Source organism: Thermobia domestica, chromosome 9 (genome assembly GCF_964235325.1).
Source record: "Thermobia domestica chromosome 9, izTheDome1.hap1.1, whole genome shotgun sequence".
In the NCBI taxonomy this organism is placed as follows: Eukaryota; Metazoa; Arthropoda; class Insecta; order Zygentoma; family Lepismatidae; genus Thermobia; species Thermobia domestica.
Genome location: NC_137462.1, coordinates 59,881,354 through 59,905,887, shown reverse-complemented (window position 1 = coordinate 59,905,887; position 24,534 = coordinate 59,881,354). Strand labels below are relative to the sequence as shown.

Sequence of the window (24,534 nt, the reverse complement as noted above, 5' to 3'; positions counted from 1 at the left end):
TCTTTTGCTAAAATTGGACTAACTCAAAAGTTCAACTTCGGTGGTCCATAACTCGAGAATAAAATATCTACACAATTATCAGGCTCACCTGCCTGCTATTTCTTATGGATACTAAGCTCTTCAAGGACTACCATCATGCCAAGTTTGGTCAAGATCGGATGAATTCAATTGCTGGCGTACGATATACATCATATTCAGGATGATGTGCAAAGTTATGTCCAAACTTCTTGTAAGGCCAAGTAACAAAAAGAAACCATATCAATATATACCTGAATTTTATCCAGCCCACGTGCATCCAAGGGAGAACATTAAGTTAAATATAGTCACATATCTCGCGAATGCGCCGCATTAGCTGATGATAGTCGTGTATTTTTATAACTTCAATTAATTCCAAAAATATCCAATAATGTGAGATCAGAGGAACGTACTCGTAGTGCCCACTTAATTGTCCCTGACGATGTACCCACATTCCAGGAAACTGCATATCTATGATCTCTCGCATAGCAGTAGCGTGGTAGAGCGGGGCACATTCTGCTGAAAAAGTTGAAGAAGTGTGCAACGACAAAAGCAATGCTGGCATAATGAACTGGTCCAACAGCTGCAGATATTTTGGGCCATTGAGGGCACTCTCAATGAGGAATGGGCTAATGAGCTGTTCGTCATATCAGTTCCATAATTTCCTCATGGCCCTTTGACGGTTCAACCAAATGAGGATTCGTGTCCGAGCAGTAAGTAGCTGGCTTGTTTATATTATCACTAACATGAAAATAAGCTTCGTAGGAAAATAGATTTTCATAGCTAGGTCGGTGTCGTGCTGGAACATGATACGGACGTGTTCTGCAAACTGTTTCCAACGATTGCGATTGTCCTTTATGAAATGTAATCATCTACAGTTTATAAAGATGTCAGTTGATTGTTGATAATGAATGTTCGAGGGATATAAGTTTCGGCGGCCTACCGGTAGTTGCTGTGTTCTAGGCTCACATATAATTTTCCCGTCGTAGCCTCACTGTTGACTTCCTTGATCGCCCTGAACGATGTTTATCAGCAACAGAATCTGTCTAACTTGAGCACTAGTTTGACGACAGCACTGTCGATGATGGAATCGAATTATAGATGCCAACGATCAAAATCTTTGGCAATAACAGTGAGCCTTCACTCTCCGAGTAACAGAATGATTACAATTTGGTTCTTTGCTTGTTTTGTGGTACCTTACGTTAGTGCACCTGTACCATAAGGAAAAAACATCGGTTACCAACTACATCATTAGCTTGAAGGTAAGATCTGATGCGTCCATAGTTACTACTCCTATTACAGAGGAGAAAACATGTAAGACAAACCCCGCCATTGACTTCCAAGAAAATTTGATACTTCTAGACTGCATCTACAACAGAGACAACAGATAGAAAACTTTTATTTTCAACCGCTCCGTTGTCTTTAGGTAAGATCTGATGCTATTGTAGTTTCTTCTGAGCTTTTGCTGTTGTCAATCGGTGCATCGTATGACCCCTTCCATTTAAAAATTGAACTAGGATTCAAGACGGTAAACTTTTAAGGTGGCAATCTACTTGGTTATGGGGCTAAAAATTTTCTTTTAACCCACAATGACCATTCTGTCCTTATAACATTGACAAATACGTACGTCTGATATTACCGCTCTCCATTTATCAGATGCGTACCAAAAGTGTGTGCCATTTATAGTGATGTGAGGTGGAAAATTTTCCGCGGAAAATTTTCCATTTTAGAAAATTTTCCGGAAAATTTTCCGCTATATTTTTCCGGAAAATTTTCCGTTCTAAAAAAAATATCAGTAAGCAAGTAACAATTCCTCAGCAATCATAAAATTGGTTGAATTCATGAATAGAAATGTTAAAAATTGAAAGATCGTTTTAAGGAATCTGAAAATTTTCATGGCTCAGACAATTTTCATTACTATGTAGGTACAAGTGAAACAATTTTTAATGAATCGAAATATTTTCTGTCTTATATGGAAAAATTAAAGAACTTTTTATGAGTCGGAAAATTTTCATCATTTTGAAGCAAAAAGTAAAACAACTTTCTGTGAATCGTAAAGTTTTATTGCTCTGAGAAAGAAGTGAAAGGAATTTTCATAGATCGGAAAATTTTCATCGCGATATAGAAACAAGTGGAAAAAACTTTTCGTAAGCCGGACAATTTTGGATATTATGTATAGCGATGTTAGGTGGAAAATTTTCCATTATATTTAACTGCACATCAGTGATGAAAATTTCCCGATTCATGAAAACGTACTCCACTTATTCCTACATCGTTGTTTAGCTGTGATGTAAGGTGGAAAATTTTCTTCTATATTTTTCCGGAAAATTTTCCGTTCTTAACAAATATAAGTGATCAAGTAACAGTTCCTCAGTGTTCAAAAAATTGATTGAAATCATGTATAGAAATGTTAAAAAGTGAAAGATCGTTTAAAGAATCTGAAAATTTTCATGGCTCAGATAATTTTCAGTACTATGTAGGAACAAGTGAAACAATTTTTCATGAATCGAAACATTCACTGTCCTGTACAGTGAAGAAAATTTTCCGGAAAATTTTGAAACGGATTGTCTTACAAAGTTTCATGAAGTGAAAATCTAATGATTCTTCATTTCAAGAATGTTTCAAAAACTTCAATGCGTTCTTCCCTCAGAATCCACCTTTGATCTTACAATGTTAGATTTCGTCAGTTTAATACACACAATACGGTTTTCTCATAGCTTTACTACTTTTATAGATTTACGTACTGCAACATTTATAAATACGTAGATATAATATAAAGTGCGTACTGTAAATTTTTAACTACCCAAAATTCGAGTTTAAGTAACTCATGAAAGCAAATACTGACCATTTTCTGGAAATAAAAATTTATTTATTTATATATTCATTCAGAAGAGAAAATGAAATATAAAAAATAAGGAAGCTGATTTGTGTAGTTGTTCTTCAAAGAAAATAATAAAAGAAACATAAAAAGCTGCACTATTAGCGCTGCGTTGTAAAAGCAACAAATAATTTCATTTTAATTTACAAAATAAAAAACAAATCATTTCTCTTATTCTCTGTTACAAAAATAATCTTCATAAGAAACTTTTATGTGGTTATTTCATTGCATAGGCAGTTCTACATGTGAAGAAATAGTGGAATTTTCTGTTTCTGAAAATGATAAATTCACAAAGGTTTCTTTTCAATTTCTTGTTACATTTTAAATATTGGATTGGGATATTTGTTCTCTACGAACTCGATGTATGTTCCCTGCACTTTACACATACATACACACACACACACACACACACACACACAGAGAGAGAGAGAGAGAGAGAGAGAGAAACACTGTATATTTTTACTTCCCAACTTGAAATATTACAAAATTTTCTGGTTTCCGAAAACTATTTGGAAAAAAGATAATTTGTTGCAGTCTAATTTCCTTTACAGGAATTGAATTTTATAGCTGAATGTGCAGTTAAATATAGAGGAAAATTTTCCACCAAGCATCACTATACATAATATCCAAAATTGTCCGGATTATGAAAAGTTTTTTCACTTGTTTCTACATCGTGATGAAAATTTTCCAATTCATGAAAATTCCTTTCACTTGCTTCTACAGAGTAATAAAACTTTCCGATTCACAAAATGTTGTTTTACTTTTTGCTTCAAAATGATGAATTTTCCGACTCATAAAAAGTTCTTCAATTTTTCCGCTCAAGACAGAAAATATTTGGATTCATGAAAAATTGTTTAACTTGTTCCTACATAGTACTGAAAATTGTCTGAGCCATGAAAATTTTCAGATTCTTTAAACGATCTTTCACTTTTTAACATTTCTATACATGAATTAAATCAATTTTATGAATACTGAGAGATTGTTACTTGATCACTGACATTTGTTAAGAACGGAAAATTTTCCGGAAAATGTAGAAGGAAATTTTCCCAGCTCATATCACGGCTAAACAACGATGTAGGAATAAGTGGAGCATGTTTTCATGATTCTGAAAATTTTCATCTCTGTACAGGACAGACACTTTTTCGATTCAAGAAAAATTGTTTCACTTGTTCCTACATAGTACTGAAAATTGTCTGAGTCATGGAAATTTTCAGATTCTTTAAACGATCTTTCACTTTTTAACATTTCTATACATGAATTAAATCAATTTTAGGAATACTGAGGGATTGTTTGCTTGATCACTAATATTTGTTAAGAACGGAAAATTTTCCGGAAAAATATAGAAGAAAATTATCGACGTCATATCACGGCTAAACAACGATGTAGGAGTAAGTAGAGTATTTTTTTTATGAATAGGAAAATTTTCCGGAAAATTTTCTGGAAAATTTTCCGGTAAATTTTCCGTTTCAAAATTTTCCGGAAAATTTTCATCACTGGCCATTTACGTGTTCAATTGTAAGACCTATCGGTCACTTTTCAACGTAATCTCAGTCCACCTGCGCACACCGTTGCAGCCTATGTGTCCACTTTTCTAAAATATCTGCAAAGTCATTGTGAGAGGTGTGTTTCAGACGCTGGTACACGACACTTCCGAAGAAACTTCTGAATGAAAATTATATGTTCCAGAAAGAATCCATCAGCTTATGAAACAGATCTTGGTAATGTGGTGGGTATGGGACAGATTCGATGTTTTTGTGCTGCAAAAAGTAGAGTACAATCTGTGATGGTGCATTGTCCAAGTGCAGGAGAAATCCAGAACATGCAAGCTAATGTCGCTTTTCTTGCAATGCAGGATGCAATCTCTTCTTCAAAAGCTGCACACAGTATTGTCCAGTGATCGTATGTTCTTATGGTACAGGGTAAGCAAGAATTACCCTCTCACCTGTTTTAGTCAGAATGTGTCATAGGTAACTTTTTCGTTTGAGTGAACCATAGGGGTGACGAGGAGTATTTCCACTATCTTGACTGTTGTTTTGTTTCATAACTGAACAGTGAAATAAACATTTCATCTACAGAACTCATGGAATCAAACAATTGCCCATTGGCAGGAGCACTCATTGGCAATTGTCTTGCGGGATCTGGCGCCTTTTTCACATCAGTTTCAGATGATCAGTCAGTATGCATTCCACTGCGCCGTGTGTGAAGGTCGTTAGTTTGCATACGCCTTTCACAGTTCGCTGTCTGCCCTCCATTACCAGATTCTCGACACGGGCAATGTTTTCAGGGGTTGTCATACAATTAGGGAATCCACACTTTTGCAATTCATCCGTTGATATCTCTCTCCCCCGTGAATTCACGCACCTACTTCCAAGCAGTGTTATCTGCAGGTGCATTGTCTCTACACACATCATCTAGCTGCCAATGAACATTCACAGCCTTTTCACCGCATACATTTTTTTTTATGGAACTCGATGGTCCTTTACAGTAAAATCTATTGTATCATAACAATATCCAAAAAGGAGGCTTCTCTTCAACGCCGCATCTAGAGAAAAATACTGCGATTTGTAATTTTTAACTTGACACAGTTAAAGATAGAAGTCTAAAGTTCAATCCTCTGTAATTTCACAAAAATGGTCTCACGCGTTTTGGATCTACATTAAAACGTCATGTACTTTTAGTATGCACTTTCACATATAAATGAATTATTTGATTTTACTAGCGATTTTGATCTAACTATTTCTGCAGAGCATGTGGTGATTGTCCACGAGTTATCGCCGACTGTTACAGACCGCACTGCATCACAGCTGATGGCTACGAGAGAATGGTAATGGCCGTCAATAGACGTATGCCAGGACCTGATATACAGGTATGTTACATCAACTAGTACATAAGATATATATATTGTTGCAAAATTGGTCTTCGAAATGTCATTCCTGCTTTACATTTACATAATTTTCATTATTTTTTTCAATAATTGCCATTTGCACGTATTGCAGAAGACCTTTGGCGTGGATAATTCCAAGTGGATCGATAACATTAGTATTTAATAATAAAGATATTGAAACATCATTATGAATACAAACGAATTGTAACTAACAGACAAACCAAAATGAATGTTTGCAAAATGGATAAAACTATTAATATTATTTTTAAGAGAGATGTATGAGGGCTGTGTAATGGTTGTCTTCCCTCATGAAGTACATCGGGACTGTTGTAATAATTTACATTCTTTCTAAGTTCTTGAATGTCTTTCTTCAGGCTCATGATTTTCTTATCTGTTTTGGTCAACTCAATTACTATCCTCCTCTTGATCTCTTCACTTCATTGGCCAATCTTTGTTTTAACGAGATTTAAATCTAGAACTTAGGTCTTCTTCATGTAAGTTTGAACATAACAACTGCTCCAAAATTATTGAACAATTTAAAACAAGGTTTCTCACAACAGCAGTAACACATGATCTGCCTTCTTGCCTTCCTCCAGTTAAATCTAATAATATGAATATAATTAATGTATTAAACACCTTTTATTACCTTTCACTTCGTCCATACTTGTATTTTTGTTAAACGTCTTTTACAACACACTGTCTTCCATTGTCCTCTATGAGCCTTGGGCTTCCTATAACCTTTACTAACCGCTTCGATATTCTTCATAACTTTACCCAGTATCTATTAAATTCCAATGCTATACGTCTACATAAACGGTGAAATCTCCTTAAACTTGTTACATGTTCATAATACGTATGTAAATCGTTTATGCCTACATTGACAACCTTCGGCATCATCATCAAATAGCAGGATTATGTTAGTCTTGGTTTCATCACCTAACAAAGCAACTTCCGCGTAACATAAAGATGCATGCAAAATTTGGTATTAAATAGTGAAGTCCAAAGCTGATTCATAGAAATCAGTTACTGTTGTTTGTTTGGCTCTTCAGGTATGCCAGGGGGACATAATAATTGTAGATGTGGCGAATCGAATGCCAGGAGAATCAACCACTATTCACTGGCATGGTATTTTCCAAAGAGGCCACCAATATATGGATGGTGTTCCAATGGTAACACAATGTCCTATTCACTCAGATACTACATTCAGATACAAGTTCAAAGCAGATCATCCAGGAACGTTCTTCTGGCACTCTCATTCAGGTAACTGCTAATGTATGTTACAATTTAAGTTAATTTTTAGCTATTTTAATATCAGTCATATTGAGTACTATAATTTAAGAACTTGGTACTTATTTTTAAAAATTAAGAGTTTTTTTTATCAACATGTGCCAAAACTGTGTAAGTAAGCTGCAGTGTAAACAAAAGAAGAATGTTTCATGAGAAACTGATACAAAGTGTATTGATCTTGACTGAGAGTTACGCATGTGGGCATAGTGAGTGTAAACAAGTGTTGCTAAGTTGTGTCGTGAGTTCAACATGAAACGAAGAGCAAACGTCAAGTTTCGTGCGCATCTGGTAAAGACTGTTACAGAAACTTATCAACTGTTGCAACAAGCGTATGGGCCCACTTGTTTATTCTTAAAAATGACCAACACAGGAACAGGGTTGATCACTGAAAGGAACTGATTGCTACCGTCAATAGGAACCCTAACTTCTTTCTAAATATCGTTACTGAGAATAGGACATGGGTCTTTCAATATGACCAATTAACAAAGCTTCAGAGTGTAGAGTGAAAGTCTCCTAACTTTCCACAAGCCAAAAAACCTGCAGCAGTAAAAATTCCTTTTCCTCATTGTTTTTTTACGATAGTAAGGGCATTGTGCATAGGAATTTGTGCCTGCAGAACTGACAGTTAATGCCTCATTTTACCTTGAGATACTGAAGCGGTTACTGCAATGCGTCACGCTTGTGAGATCCGAGTATCAAGGTGTTGTTCATTGACATCTGATCCATCACAATGTCCCAAGTTACAACGCAGTGATTGTGCAAGACTTTTTGTTCTAAAAAGGGATCTGTGTTGCTTCACTTTCCTTATTCACGAGATCTGGCTGCTTGCGTTTTATTTTCTCTTTTCTCAACTCAAGTCTGCACTCAAAGGTTCGTACTTTGATAACTTAACGGTTATCAACAGGGCTATACGACAAGGCTTGTCAACAGCATTCCACAAAAGGACTTCCAGGAATACTTCTATACACTGACAGCCAGGGTGTAATGATGTATGCAGAAAGTCATATTTTGAATAATCCAAGGTAAGAATCTTTGTATGTTCAATCTCTTTTCTCTACAGTTCCAGTATCGATTTCAAATTGCCGCACGGTATACATGTCTCTTTCTCGCTCTGGGAGACAATCCACTATGCTCGTGTTTCCCAGAGTAGAAAATAACGACTGCTTGCTTTGTAAAATACTCAGTATTACATTGATATCACACGAGCAATGTGCCTTGTAATTATACGTAGTTTCCATTTACTATTACAAATTTGCATCTAAAAATTCGCATTTACGTGTGAGTGGCATATTACATAGTAGATCGTAAACATTTTCCCCATAAACACTACAATGAAACAATGTCAGAAACACAGTCATCGAGTCATTGTATTTTACAATCAAGCTTAAGCCTAATATCAGGAATACGAAAGAAATAAAGTGAAATTTTAGTTTACCGTCCGACGATTACTCCCTTTAGGCTCAAGAAGATAAATGGTTGATGAAAGTGAACGACTGTGAAATTGAATTGTTTGTGCTTCCATCAGAAATCAAACCCACAACAACGTGAAACAAAGACATATATTTGCCACTACACCAGCAAGGAAGGCATTAGTAATACATCAAAAGACATCAAAAGAAGACCAAAGAGCGATCTGAATGACCAGTCAATCGATTAACCTCTTAACTGCCAATAATGACTCAACTCGTCATGAGAATTTGGCATGTATTTGCAGTCTGACAACTTTGTTCGTCACAATGAGATTTGTATTGGTCATAACGAACTAATACGTATTTTCCGTGGGACGTAAAACTCAAATTTGTTACTTCATTTCATAATACATGTTTTAACAAATTTATTCTCCATTCAAATGCAACTTTATGATTCGGAAACTCCCCAGTTAACAGCTTAATAGAGATCCTTCGTGGCTAAGCGGTTAGCATACGTGCCTTTGGCGTAGGGGACCCGGGTTTGATTCCCAACGAGAGCTCATGTGGTTCGGATTCCATGTTAATCAGTAGGTCCCGCCTCATATAGCCTCGCTGCTGAAAGGGATATTAAACTCAACTCAAATCAAATCAACTTAACTCAGCAAAATTAATAACAATAATGTTAAGTAAATTAGCATCTGTCTTAACTGCACATCTTATATTACGCTTAACTGTAACTGAAGAATATTATTAATTATTTAACCTAGTAATGATTTGTAGCAATTTTTCTGAGAAATATTAGTATATTTAATTACAAACTTGCACTCTGGCAAAACCCTTTGTGTGTAAATATATAAGTATGTTTTACTCTCTGTGCAATAGGCAATCCAGGTATCAAATAACGACTGTTGTAAAAAGATTTTTTTCCAGTACTCAGTATTACATGCATACAATGCTAACAGTTTATTTCTTATCTGCATGTGTTTCTTTCTTATTTAGCTGTTCATATGCTGGATGGAATCACGGGAGCTTTGATCATTCGTGAAGCAAAAGAGAAGGACCCAGCCCGTAAACTGTATGACTTTGATCTTCCTGAACATCACATAATCATTCAAGACTGGATCCACGAATTAGCAATGGATAGGTTTCCTGGTCGACGGGGAAGAGATCCAGATCAACATCCGGTGACCTATCTTATTAATGGACTCGGAAGATCTACGGTAAAATAGGATATGTTTCATAACTATAATAAATCCTTATTGTTAGTTTATTGTTACACGATTTGTTGATCAGTAGGATACTTTTTTTCCAAACCTTATATTTAAGCTTCAATTTTATGTAATTTTCTTTTCTGGTCTTGGGTCTTATCCTTTTATAATGTTGCTTCTTATCCTTTTATTCTCACTTGGTGTTTATAAAAAACTTATTTTGAAATTAAATTAAAAATAAAATGTTATTACTAAGGAAACTTTTAGGAATATTTGCCTACTTAAATTTAAAACGAAATGAAAAGAAATTATTCAGTTGAACACCTCATGATTATGCCACTTAGGCCAGGGTAGATGGATATTAATGCAAGTGAATGATGATTTAATAAAATGTAATGAAATATTTAAGTTTTACATCTTACGGTTATGTCGGTTAGACAAAAGAAGACAGTGATTGTAAGAAATGAATGAAATGATGGAATGAAGAAAGTGGGAAGAAACAGGAGAACCATCAATAAACCCACACACATGCTGTTTGTTCACAACAAAGCTCATTTGGTGCAAGCTGGGTTCGAAACAAGGACGACAGGCACTAGAAGTGAACGCTCTACCACTGAGCCACCGCTGTCCCCAGAATGATGATGGAAGATTTGGTATAATGATAATGTGGGAGAAAACGAGAGTATTCGTAGAAAACCCACAGACACGATGTTGTACACCACAAACTTACTTAGCCATGGATCGAACCAGGGACCCCACGCATCAGAGGTAAGCGCTCTGCCACTGAGTCACTATGACCTCTACTTAAATTTACAAAGTGCTAAGTATTAATAGTAAGAAATTGCTTTTTTTAAATTTGATCACTATCGAATTTTCTTTCTCTGGTGTGCAGCTTACGATATTCTGTAGAGAAGTTCTTCACGTTTCCGTACCGGCTGAGCAATACAGTAAAAGCTCTTTATTCGCGGGGTATATGTTCCATAAATATGCCGCGAATACAGAAACCGTGAATACGGAATGGTTATTTATGTGGGATTATAGGGGATAAGTTCCTAGGTGACAAAATAAAAAAACAAATACATATATTAAAAAATCAATTTACTGTAATTGAAGTTTTTGACCATATTGATTAATTATTATCTTCAGGCTTAGGCAATGGTTTGAAGAATTTTGTAATTTTTTCTTGCTTGGCAGTTTTTAAAAGCTCCTTCAATTCAGACTGATATTCAGCAGTGGCATTAGCAATTTGCCTCTTAAAAAAAAGACTTCGTTCCATAGACGGATCAATTTTCATAAAGAAATCACAAAGCTATTTTGCCATTCTTAAACCTTCACTAAGATTTTTCAAATTAAATGTCACGTTTCCAGTGCTTGTTGAAGCCTCTTCTTCAATGGGCTGTGAATTTCACATTTCCTCCAAGTCGGTTTCAGTCAAATCTTCATCTTGCGATTCAAGCAATTCCTGAATGTTACATGATTCTATCTGTTCGAACCCATCTCGTCCTATTCCATTCGCAATTTTGGCTATGTTTGCAGTCAAAGTTTGAATTTGCACACATTCTTCGTCATTTTCCGTAGTCAGAGCAGGCCACAGTTTTTTCCAGCATGACTTCAATGTGTGTAGCTTCAGTTCTTCCAATGATTCTTTTTGTTTACGATGCACTTTGCTATGTCAAATTTCTTCCAGCATTCCATAACATTCATATCAGGATTACATTCCATATTATCCAATACGATTTTGAAGGTTCGTCTAATGTAATAGAGCTTAAAGGCCTTATTCCTTGGTCCATAGGTTGAAGCAAAGTCGTCGTGTTGGGAGGCAAAAATGTCACTTTTATATTTGGATGCATAGTTTCAAGTTCGCGAGGATGACCTAGTGCATTGTCCAAAACTAGAACTGCTTTAAAGTCTAAATTCTGTTTTTTTTTTTTTTTAAATAAGTTTCAACTTCAGAAACAAAACAATCCCGGAACCAGTCACAAAAAATACGCTTGTAACCCACGCTTTCTTATTAGCACGCCAAAACACTGACAGGTCGTCCTTGTTTTGATTTTTTTAAAGCCCGAGGATTTAACGATCTGTAAAGCATCAGTGGTTTAATGACACAATCTCCAGATGCATTAGAACATAGCAGCAGTGTAACTCTATCCTTTGCTGCCTTAAATCCAGGAGCAGTTTTTCGCTTTTAGAAATGATTTTTTTTGGGGGGAGGGGCATTCTCTTCCAAAACAGTGCAGTTTCGTCTGCATTAAATACTTGCTCAGGTTTGTATCCTCCATCAGCTACTAAGTTCGCAAATTCTTCTAGATATCGTTCTGCTGCAGCAGTGTCTGCAGATGCAGCTTCTCCAACGATTTTAATGTTATGCAATGATTGTCTCACCTTAAAATTATTGAACCAACCTTCCGATGCTTGAAATCCTCCATCTGTACATTCACCACTACAACTACCATCAGGTTCTTTAAAATGAGCATAAAGACGCTTTGCCTTCTCCCGGACCATTGTACCACTCAGAGGCACCCTTTTTTGGTTGCGGTCTTCGATCCATAATGACAACGCCTCTTCCTTTTTCTTTCTTTTTTTTTTAATTGCTGGATCACGAACAATTTTCGCTGACAGTGAAGTTGAAGCTACAGACGACCTTATTTTATCTTCGGATTTTTTTTTTTTTTTTTTTTTTTTTTTTTATCGATCGCACAGTTGATTCGTTGACATTGAATGAGCGTGATACGGATTCAAACGACTCTCCAAGGCGTAAACAATCAAGCATTTCTATTTTCACTTTAAGCGGTATAACCTGACCAGGATAGCTGTGCGGTTTTGAGAGGATGGCGCTGCTGTTGTGTTTACATCAGTTTCTTGGCAAGCGCGGTGGGACAGGGGAGCGGAGAGTTTCACTTTGCAGTGTATCCAACGGCTTTTTAAAGTTGCAGTTTAGATGTTATGCATAGTCTAATCTCTTTACGCTTAATAAAAAACGCCGTAACTTATGTATGTATTGTAGTGAACCATTCCTGAAGTAATGCAGATGTATTGTGAATAGTAATTTATGAATGGAAATTACCAATTTAAGAACAACGTAGCACAGTTGACAATTCAGTGAGCTTCTACCGTGTATTAAGCAAATTGTATAAAAAATGATTACGTTTTATTCGATTTCATTATAAAACAGTAGCAGCCTGTAAAACGCAGGAATGACAATGTCAGTGACTAAAAGATTAATTTTGGGTTGATAGCTTAGAGTTTTGCGCAATATCTTGTAACTGTAAGTTTAAATCAAGTTAAGGTTAAGGCTCATGATGCTGGTGTCTAAGTGTATGTTTATCGATTGACAAATAAATTATTTTTTCGAGTTTTAGCCAGGGAGGAATCTCGAAACGTTTCCTCTCGAGAACTGTGAAAGTCCTTTCCGCTGGTCTATTGGCCAGCGCATGTGCTTTTATTCTATGTGGTTCTGGGTTTGATTCCCATTGAGAGAACAAAATTTAAATCTTTCACTTTCATTAATCATTTGTCTCCTTTAGCATAAACAACATAATCATGGGACGTTAAAATAAAGAAATTTCATTTTTTTGTTCGAGAAATGTGAACTCTTTGGGGGAAAAGGAGGTGAAGAAATTTTTCCTTCTTTTTTTAAAGATTTGTGGGATTGGATAGCTTGCCTTGAGGGATTGATTTGTACACTTGGTTCAGTGCACCCTTCTTTAGGATCATTATAGAAATCCAGCCCCTTGGTAGAGTTCGAATAAAAGTATTGATAAAACATCAGCGTATGGGTAGTGTAAGAGTAAGTATCATTGCTTCAGCACACAATAAATTTTATTTATGAGGAAAGAAATTACCTCTGGACTAACTTTGAATTTCTCTCAGGTTTTAGCTATCAGGTCACAAAGAATTAAATCTACTAACTGTTTTCACACACAATATAATTTTGAAACTTGGGAGCCTAGTGTTATATTCGTGTCTGTAGTATATAATAATGCTGATACGTTATTCTGTTGAACATCTTAAAGGTATTTGTCGATTGACATCAGAGGACTGAGTTTAGCCCGTAAACACAAGTTGCCTATAGTTCAAACATATCAGATGTACGGTCTTGTTTAATAAAACCTGCTTCTTCCTGTCCTCTATCTGAAAAGTCCTATATTGTTATTCACATATGAAATTCAAAGGCAAAGTCAATCGTCTTTATTCAGTTGTATTTTTATTTCAAGTGTAAGTATTAAAATGCGCTACGCATGGTTGCAAGAGGTTGGGTGGCTTTTTTTTTTAAATACTGAACTGACATATCTAACATTGGCACTCATCTTCTTTATAAATTGATGTAAGAAACGGCCGATTGATTTCCAGCCAATTACTTCATCACCGGTATCTTTGAGCAATGAGATAACAATGGAAGACAAACTTCGTTCTTTTCAAACTTGATACTTTGAAAAACTTATGAAAGTGGTTTTGTTATTCAAATACATATTCGCTCTAATCAATTTCAGAAGTAACATTAATCTTAGAATAACGTAATGGCTGTAAGAGTTACCCTGAAAATGTATTTTGTATGTTTTCTTTTTTACGTAATTCAGAGATTTTGTCTGAATTTTACTGGAGTTATAAGGAGCCTTCAATTATCAGGCACCCCATTTTAATCGCTCCCCCTCCGCCGTCAATGCAACACTTCTAACCGTCTCCCCAGGGGTCCTGGGTCCACTCCTGATTGAGATGGTACATAAAAATAACTTTGTCTAATCTCTGTCATTATTTAGCATGGTTTAGTATTTTTTTTAAAAAAAAAAACTATATTTCTGCCATATTTTGAAAACTTTATTTGAAAGTTTTCAAAATGTGGCAGAAATATCTTTTTTTTAATTACTAAATTATCTTTATGTACCATCTCAATCAGGGGGTGGACCCAGGACCCCTGGGAAGACGGTTAGGAGTGTGGCGGTGAAAGATTATCAGTTCTCTCTCTCACCAAACTTTTGAAGTACATCCGAATATGATGTCAATGCAAAAGAATTTTCTTACTCAAGACCCCGATCGCTCCGCCCCTGACTTGAGCATATGCGTAAAGTGGTTTATTACGAACTAGACAGAAAGAACTGTGATAGATTGATTACAAGTAGTCCGGTTAGAAACACTGCTGCTTGCATTTTAGTTCCAAAACCGGCCGCCCGCACTCGTTCGCTGGTTGTGTTATAACACAGATTTTTTCGTGTCGAAACTCGTTTCTCATTTTTTTTAGTTGACATTACTGTATAAATTAGGAAGACAGCGGTAGAGGGTGTTACTCGATCACAATTTTTGTAACTAATGAAAAGACAAAACAATAAAATACGCAAAGCGGCTCTTACCAAAGAACAGAACGTCTAATAATGTGGCGGCATTTAAAAATATACTTTATTCATTGAGTAATAAGGTTGCTTTCATTCTGTTTGTTTACATTCTCAAAAACACCGATCGCGGCGAAGGCGGCTTATGTCAAAGTCCGAACAAATACAGCGGCGATATCATTTAACAACATACTTTAGACAAAGTTGTGATAAGGTCTATTTTACATTTTATTAGTCCATTTGACGCCGTTTACAAAGGATATTGCGTTGAATACCTATTGGAATCCTTTTTATTATTATGTATGTACGTACTGATTAGATCCGCGAATAAAGAAATCTTTAGCCGCGAATATAGGAATTGGGTCGCATTTTTTTAATCCGCGAATAGTGAAAACGCGAATGAAGGAAGCGCGAATAAGGAGCTTTTACTGTAGTGGCTTTTACGGAGACACATCAGTAAAAATTAAATTTTATCAATGCAAGCAAAGAAAAAGAAACTTACCTGCTCTAATTTTTGTAAATATGAATTACTATATTAGATAAGTTTTCTTTCCTTACTTTTAATCAATAAAAGTTTAGTATTATTATTTTACTTATGTTACATCTCTCACGAGTCGCCACTGCTATGAGCAAACACATAAACATACGTCATAAAATAAGAAACACAAAACTGAAAGTTAAGAAAGAACTCCACGAATGCAAATGAAATTGAGAAGCTACGAGTTTTCACGTAAATACATCCCTAAAACCTCAGTCAATTAATTCTCTCATAGTGGTCTAACACATCTCTAACTTGTAACTCTTCTTGTGTTTTAATTGATAATTTTTCTCATCATAGGATCCGACCAGTGGGAACATAACTTCCACTCCATTGAAAGAGTATGTAATCCAAGCAGGAAAACGCTACCGTTTTCGAATGATCAACGCTGGTCTTATGTCGTGTCCCATTCAGTTACAAGTAGAGGGACATCGGTTGTTATTAATAGCCTCCGATGGTGAAGATTTGCAACCTGTGTACGTGGACACCATAATATCATTCTCAGGTAAGTTTGACAAGAGTTTATTGTATCAAAAAATGTGTCGTTCAAGCCTGGATAACACATAAGTTTATTGTATTATTGTATTGTTTAAATCTGCATAAATCCTGTGAACGTTCGAGATTACCATTTCGCATAACTCACCTGAGCAACATAACAGCGGATGGACTCTGGTTATGCGTCAGATTTCACAAATTTTATGCACCTCCAGAAAAACAGGCTACGGTAACCAGACACACAGAAGGTAGTGCGCTATTGAACATGGCGGTATCGAAGTCCACCATGGAAAACACACAATTAGGAATGATTTTTCTTTACGAAAAATGTTAGCTATTCATTTTCGGCTCCTGATTTTATACTTGCAACTATCACAATGTGCTGTATACATTTTTAAACCCTGTTTTCACCGTTGTCCAATTTAACTATTTTATTGTACTTATTGTGGTGGCTCCTCGTACCCTTCCATTCGTTTTCAGAGATGAATTTGGATGATCACGTTATATTGCCTACGTATAACGAAGCCAAAGGGTTTTGCAAACGTTTTACATTGTATGCATATACGATAAAAGATACTTAGAGTGCTACATTCAAACACATTCAGAAATGTTAACTGTGAGTATGTCGAGCAAGATATATATATATATATATATATATATATATATATATATATATATATATATATATATAGTTAATATCAGGGACGCCCAGGTTATTTTTTCGAGGGTGAATGGGCAAAAGACCAATTCCAAAAGAGTGATTTCAAGAGAGGTAGCAAAGAGCGACTTCAAGGGAGGCAAAAGAATGACACACAGGCTCAGTTGAGAGCACACATACACACACAATTTTATACAGGCATGCATACTATAACACATCACTTAAATGACAAATGACAATTATTTATGCATATATCCTTATTAACTACAGGAAATAGACTATAGTACTATACTATAGTATGTGTCAGCGAATTCGTTTGTTTTGACATGTATTTTCAAGAACTGAACTCCCTCCAAAAATTTACGGTGACGGCAACTGCTCCCCTACCCCCTACTGCGAGTGGTCATGGTTAATTTAGTCATTTTTGCTAAGTTTATTTATTTCTTCTTTTATTACTGTTTTCAAATAATTATTCTTGTATTCAATAGTGTACTTAGAATTTCGTTAAAGGAAGGGGGTTCAAGCTTCCAAATTCGCATCATTTCAGGTGTTTATATACGTATCTGAATGTGAGAAATGTTTATTTTTGCATAATATATTGTTCAAGGACGATTAAAACTAATAAAAAACTGCGTACGCCACTTCTATGTGAGTTGGGATGTAGAAGATGGGGTACATTTTGAACTGTTGCACCTTCAAACCTCTTGAGTTCTGTTGGCTTCATGTTACCCTCAATATCAATAACCCTCGTAACTCGCACACAATATGTAAATATACTGTATAATAAATTAAATGTAAACACAGGTAGATTTACAGTAAATGTCTATAAAATGTATCATGAGTCTTTCTGATCCTCATTCTCGTCAGAGCACTAAAACTAGGCCTACAACGTAAACACACAGTCGAATCTCCAACTTCTCTTTAAATGTCATCAAATGATAACACTCCAGCGTTGAAACGTTTTAAAATGAAATTTATTTCGTGCAAGCCAGCTGAACTCGTGGTCCGGTAACGTCTTTGCGTCCTTACTCATACTTTTGTACTTGGTATTTATCAACATCATGTCCTACCGATAATTTAATTGGCTTGTGTATAGCCCGCTCCCTCCAGTTCTTTGTCGCCGGAACTGGAAGAGTCACTACTACTACCACTACTACTGCTATTACTACTACTACTACTACTATTACTATTACTACTATACTACAACTACTTATATCGAGAACAGAACCCAACCAACCCCTGCGGGGCTTCTAACTCGTTCCTACTACCACTACTACTACTAGTATTGCTACTACCACCACTACTACTACTTCTACTACTACCACTACTGCTACTACTACTACTACTACTACTACTACTACCGCTACTATTACTTATACTAAAGCTTCCTTACCACAAAATTTACATCTTAAATCTTTATAACATGTGATTCCGACTCATTATGAACTAATATGAATCGTTAGAATCACTATGATTCGTTAAAAATCACTGGGGGGAGCGGGCTATACTCAATCCATTTAATTTACTTATTACACTTTCTTTAAATTTGTTCTACATTTCAGTTGTTTTCTCTTGTTTAGGTGAGAGATACGACTTCATAATAGAAGCAAACAATGAGCCATCTTCCTATTGGATTCAAGTGAAAGGTCTTGTTGAATGTGAGGATCGAAAACCGCATCAGTTAGCTATTCTCAAATATGAAGGCGCTACACTTCCTACAGAGAAAAAGCCTCCAACGTATGAGAACCAATATCCTAGTGGAATGGTATGATTTATATCTATTCTTTTCAATTTTGCGTCATATGAAGTAATATCTAGAAAAATAACTTTCATTATACACTATGCTATTCTTTCTCGATTAAAAGCGTTATGTTTGCTAATTTGCTTGTCTAGTCAGACTTAAACTAGATATTTTATTATACTTTAAATCAGAAAAGAAAACTTATTCTTACATTTAGTAATTAGTAATACATCCTTGGACCAGAATTAGAGTCATGCATCTGTAGCGTGAAATTCTGCAGTCAAAGTATACTTTCAACAGAGACAGCAAATACAAAAGAAAATTCATTAAGTAACCAGGGGTGCCCACAAGGGGGGCTATGACGAAAACTGCATCATTGAAATATTTGGGGGGGTTAAATATATATAAATATGTTTGATGAGGGGTAGGGGTAAAATTAATCGAAAAGAAGATTTTTTCATGGAAGAACACCTACGGATAGACAATTGGGGGGTGCGTCATAGACATAAGGGGGGGCACCATGAAGTAACATTTACTAAGTCTTAAAACTTATGAAGACGATTTTACTCGTGAATAGTGGAAAATGATTTTAAGCATTGATATACCGAAAAACTATACGAGTATTAAGTGGTCAAATACTATTAAAATAAAATTAATCCAGCAAATTATCTAACACAAATCCCGTTCAAAATATTTTACTAAAAACTTCCACTTTTAGAGTACGTTTGTTTTACCTTGCCACACTTCCCGCCAGTGCACTTGATTAGCCTTTAAAATATTTCCTGCTAGCACTCACGTGAAAGTTTTAATCTAATAGACGTCTTATTGGCTTTGTCGTATAGGTGACGTTAGTTGTCGCCAGCCCATCATATGAGGTCATTCCTATTTGGCGGTATTTGAAGTGTTTAGTTCAAGGTGACCAGACGTCCCGTTTTAGCCGGGACAGTCCCTTATTTTGAACCGTTGTCCCGTTTTTTTTCTGGTTCTCAAACGGGACGCCTAAATGTCCCGTTTTTAAGCAAACATGACCTAGGTGTCCCGTAATTATTATTCAAAATATAAATGGTCAATGCTAATTTTACACTCTTCCGTACCACACTCATTGGGAAGGTTCAGCCGTGCCTAGAATTTCTGAATATTCAAAATGAGAATTGAGTGTTCTGTGGTTCAAGAGGAAATTGTTGAGTGGGAATTCTGAGTGTTGAAGTAGTTTAAAGTATTTTTGGGGTAGTACTTAAGTTAGAAACGTTGTGTTATCATTTTTACTTGTGTATTTTGTAAATTGAAAACACTGCTGAGTCCCAAAATGCAATGTGGAAGTCACACCACCCACCCCCCGTCGGCGATTCGTATGCGTCCCGTTTTTGAAAGTAAAAGTTCTGGTTACCTTGGTTTAGTTATCACACATGAACAAGGGCGTAACAGTGATATGTGAGTGGTGTGGCGTTTTGCTGTTTCCTAGCGTATTGTAACTCCCAACTTAACAATGGCTTGGCAACAATGAGTTGCAGACAGATCCACCGTTTAGGCGGGAAGCGTGCCAAGAAAAAATATACTCGAGAACAAGACAAAGAATAGAATGTATTGGTGTTGTTTTAGATAGACTATTAAGAAACTATAAAGAAGATTTTAAAAATTAAGAACGTCACTCATAAATAATTGTATCTTCAAATAGTTTTATTCCTACTTGGAATTCACGTGGTTCGAATCCCACGTAAAGCTATAGATGCACATCTCATATCAGGAGTGCTGAACGGGACGCTAAACTCCGACCAAAATAACGATTTCATGATATAAATATTACAATAACAACTTTGCAAGGCAAGGTTGCTCAGTGTTTTAGAGCAGCACCTTATGTGCGAGGAGTCCCTTGTTTAATCCCAGGCAACAGGGACGTACGCAGGGAGTGGGTCCTGGGGGTTCGGACCTCCCATGGAAATCCGGACTTTTTGGAAAATTTAGTCTACTTTTAGGGGCAATTTTACAATTTTAAATATAATTTAGCATGAAATTATGTTTGGACCCCCCCGAAAAGCTTTGGACCCCTCCCGAAATAAATTCCTGAGTACGTCCCTGCCAGGAAACGTGCGTTTGTGATAAAATCGTGTCCAGCGTTTATAGGCGATGCTTCCGTTCTATCCCACAAGTTCCTTCGACAAATTCTTTCATTCACTGTCATTAATCATCTGTCCTTTGTTAACCTACAGGATATAACGAAGGAACGTTAAATAATTTTTTTTATTTTATTTTCAGTAACAAGTCTCATATTCTGTATATCGAACTGATCCGAAATTGTAAGATAGGAAGCAAACATTTTCTTTGTCTGTAATGTGAGTGTTCTCGTATTATACCTGTACATAATTCTTAGCCTGACATACAGTGCTACACTTGTGATGCGGCACTCTTCTCACTTGTCAGTTGCACAAGTAAACTAGTAGTAGTAGTAATAGTAGTATTACGCAAAATTAAAGTTAAGTTTCCTTATCATAATCCGTAAATTATAAAACGTTTTCTGAATTTGTCGAAACTATGTTAAATATTTAAAAAATTAAGCTGAATCCCTTTAAGGATCACTCCAAAGCTTATATCTTTTTCGGAAGTTTTTCTTGCGGTATTTTAGAATGTTGTTGCTGAATTAATAGTTTCTTACTCGTTTTTAACAAAAAATTCTACCTTCATGTTTTAATTTATGACATAATTACTTTAGCATTTATTATAACAGTGGTGCCCACCCCCCCTTATGTCCATGACGCACCCCCCCGCAATTGTCTATCCATAGGTATTCTTCCATGAAAAAAAAACTTTTCGATTAATTTTACCCCCCCCGTCAAACATATTTATATAGATTTTTAACCCCCCCCAAATATTTCAATGACGCAGTTTGCGTCATAGCCCCCCCCCCTTGTGGGCACCCCTGATTATAAAAGCAGAAATAATTTTGCAAATGAAACTATAAAGCTATATCTCAGGTCATTTCTAGCAGTAGTACTAGTAGGTAGTGATAAAATTGGACATTTTGAAGAGTTTGTATTTTTATATTAGTATTTTTGGTTGCAAAATAAAAAACAGTGTAGCTTGAACTCTCTCTATATATATGTGTGTAGAAACTAAACCAATCTCATTATTTTTAGTATAGTGACAAGATGAGTTCAGGGGTGTGCTAGAGGAGATTTTTCCCTCGGGGGAAGACATTTCCTTGCAGTTGAATATTGAACACTAGAACCAAATAATCAAGAAGAGGAACAACCTGTTCTCTTCTGAAGCGTGCATACCCTTAGCCGAGAGTATGGCCAACCAGAAAATGGCAGTGATTTCTGTGCTCGTGGTCCTGGCGTAGATGCTGGTGGAGATAACAGCATTCGATATGAACCTCAATAGTGATTCAGTTTGTTTGTTTCTTCATTTTAGTCTGGGTTTCCTTTTTAGCACAAGGCTATATCAGACTTGGTCCTACTGTTTAAGATGAAATCCGAACTGCCGCTATGCGTTCAGGATTCTCTCACCAGGAATAGTACCCGAAACACTAAACATCAGAGGCTTTAGTCACTACGCCACTGGAAGAGCAGTAGGAGTAGTTTGTATTCATTTTAAGAAGTATGTATTATCTTATATGGGCTCACTCTTGGAAAGAGACGTTAAACTGTAATCAATGAACCAGTTAACCCAAGAAAGCCCATGCTAAATTTACCCTTAAAAGGCCCGAGGGGTGCCTCTGAGACTCCCTGCTGCATATACAAGCTACGTGAACCCACCGCAACCATTTGTATTTTCCATCATTAATAGGAAAGGCTAGTCACTACTTTGCTATTAAATCATTTGTCAATGGTAATAAAAAAATAAACAGTATCAAATAATTAGAAAAGTACATACTTAAATAGGAACCTCAGAGGCACCCCTTGGGCCTTTAAGTTAGTATAAAAAATAACCTACTTTTTTCTGAGGTAAAGTAAAAAATGCTTAGGAAACGCAATCAGAGAGTGTATTTCAAAGAGATAGAAGCATTGTAGAGCGCAGGACACGGGACGAAATATCTATTAAGAATAATGGCATTAAAAGTTGACCAGGGTGCCTCCAAGGCACCCCTTGAGCCTTTACGTCAGTATAAAAAATAACCCTATTTTACTGAGGTTAAGTAAAAGAAAGAGCTTAGGAAACGCAATCAGAGGGTGTATTTCAAAGAGATAGAAGAATTCTAGAGCGCAGAACACGGGACGAAATATCTATTAAGAATAATAGCATTAAAAGTTGACCAGGGTGCCTCCTATCCTATCAGTCCAATTCCGAGCAAACGTTCTTAAATTCATCTCTATGTACTATATGGTATGACTTTATTTTAAATATTTTCTAGTTGCTGAATCCGCTGGATGGTGATTGTGCTAGTCATTCAAGGAAGGATGCTTTGTGTGCGTCTGAGTTGAAAGCAGCTAATTTAAAAGAGTCATATAATTTACTACGAGACAACCCTGATGTCCAGCTTTACATACCTTTTGGATTTGTTGAGCTAGAGCCAGCAGTAGGCACGGCTGCAGATAATTATGAGCGATTTCTTCGTAAGTACAAAGTGTAGGATTATTTATGCATTTTTACTAGACTACGCAAAATAATTCTCAAACTGTGTTATAGATTTACTTTTATGTTTCTTAAAATGGAGTATTTTGATTCCTACCAGTAGAACACGTGATCGAATCCTTCAACGAATGCCGAGTTACAAATCCTGCAGTTCAAACATACACTCAGATATTTTCAATGTCAGTTGGTTTAGTCAAATACGCTACTATCCTAGCATAAATAGATATCTGAGATGTTAGTCTGTGACCATCTACGTACCAATGCACGGAAGTAACCATTTCTGATGCTGGAGTTAGTACTTAGTTGAACTCCCTTTGGTTACAAGTAAAGCTTAAATTTTACACGGCATACTATCCAGTAAGTCATCGATGACATCCTGTGGCAAGTTGCAGAATTCACCACAGTGAACCTGAAGAAATGGTGGAATGAATAAAGTGGGAGGAAACGGGAGAATCCCGAGGAAACCCACGCACACGGTGTTTGTCCACCACAAAGTTCACTTGGCGCGAGCTGGGATCGAATCAGAGACCTCCAAGCACCAGAAGTGAACGCTCTACAACTGAGCCACCGAGGCCCCTTAAAGTAACTTTTGTTTGTTTGAGGGTCCGTGAGAGAGTTTCTCATTTTTAGTTGTAGGAGATGGCGAACATATTTTATAGGATTCAAACTAGAGGATTATCAGGCCACAGTAGAGTTTGAACTCAATTTTGCCTCTTCCAATGGGTATTCAGCTTTTCCTTACAACATAGTGTCCCATGAATCACGTGGTGTCCCGCGACAGTTCGCCTGCAGCGCAGCAATCTTGCAATACCTCCACATACTGCATTCATGTGCTTAGCGAAAGAAAATGACATTACTATGACTAGAGCCTTTCTATTTTAATTGCGCCCCTTCTGGTGCTGCTGCCGGTGTGAATTTTCACGTACTTCCCTCGAAAGAGGAGGGACAACCTGCTTCGGTCGAGATCTTTCAATTGTTGGATGTGGAAGCGTTGTCATAATGAATTATTTCACGGACTTCGCTGTGCTCTGTCTTGTTAATCATTCTAAGTAGCCTACGATCTTCACTCGCCAAGACCAAACGACTGAATGACAAATTGGCAACACAGCTGAAGTAATTCACTTCTTTTTCATCCGTCAGAGGGTGGAAAGGACGGGGCCGAAGTATATTTCGCATATTTTCCAAGGTACACCTGAGATAGACAAGCTCTATCTGCACAAGTTGCATCCCAAACCGTGAAAATCACGATTCTGTATTTCATTCTAGGTTGATGAGTTGTGGAGAATTGAGGCCTGTCAACTGCTCCTCGAGAATTGCGGAAATTGGCATTTATCGGGAATGTAACATGGTTTAAAAAATGTTTTGTTTATTGTTGTAGGAGGCTATGATTCAATGTTATCTCTGTGTCATTTTATGGTTTTATAAGCAGAGGCATTTATTTCCTATAAACGATTTAATGTACTCTTAAGGAAATCTAAACATAAATTGCAGTCCCATCTTAGGATTATTTTAGATTATATTGTTAATT

At 36.3% G+C, this 24,534-nt stretch overlaps 1 protein-coding gene across 1 annotated transcript in view; it reads left to right on the top strand.

Annotated features, from left to right (window-relative positions):
* The window catches only part of LOC145660827 (multicopper oxidase 3-like), a 46,418-nt gene that overhangs the window by 6,689 nt on the left and 15,195 nt on the right, over nt 1-24,534 (top strand). The window contains exons 3-8 of the mRNA XM_081726246.1: nt 5,639-5,759; nt 6,827-7,037; nt 9,473-9,693; nt 15,844-16,048; nt 18,277-18,461; nt 22,786-22,987. Coding sequence (XP_081582372.1) covers nt 5,639-5,759; nt 6,827-7,037; nt 9,473-9,693; nt 15,844-16,048; nt 18,277-18,461; nt 22,786-22,987 — 1,145 coding nt within the window. The remainder of the gene's footprint in view (nt 1-5,638; nt 5,760-6,826; nt 7,038-9,472; nt 9,694-15,843; nt 16,049-18,276; nt 18,462-22,785; nt 22,988-24,534) is intronic.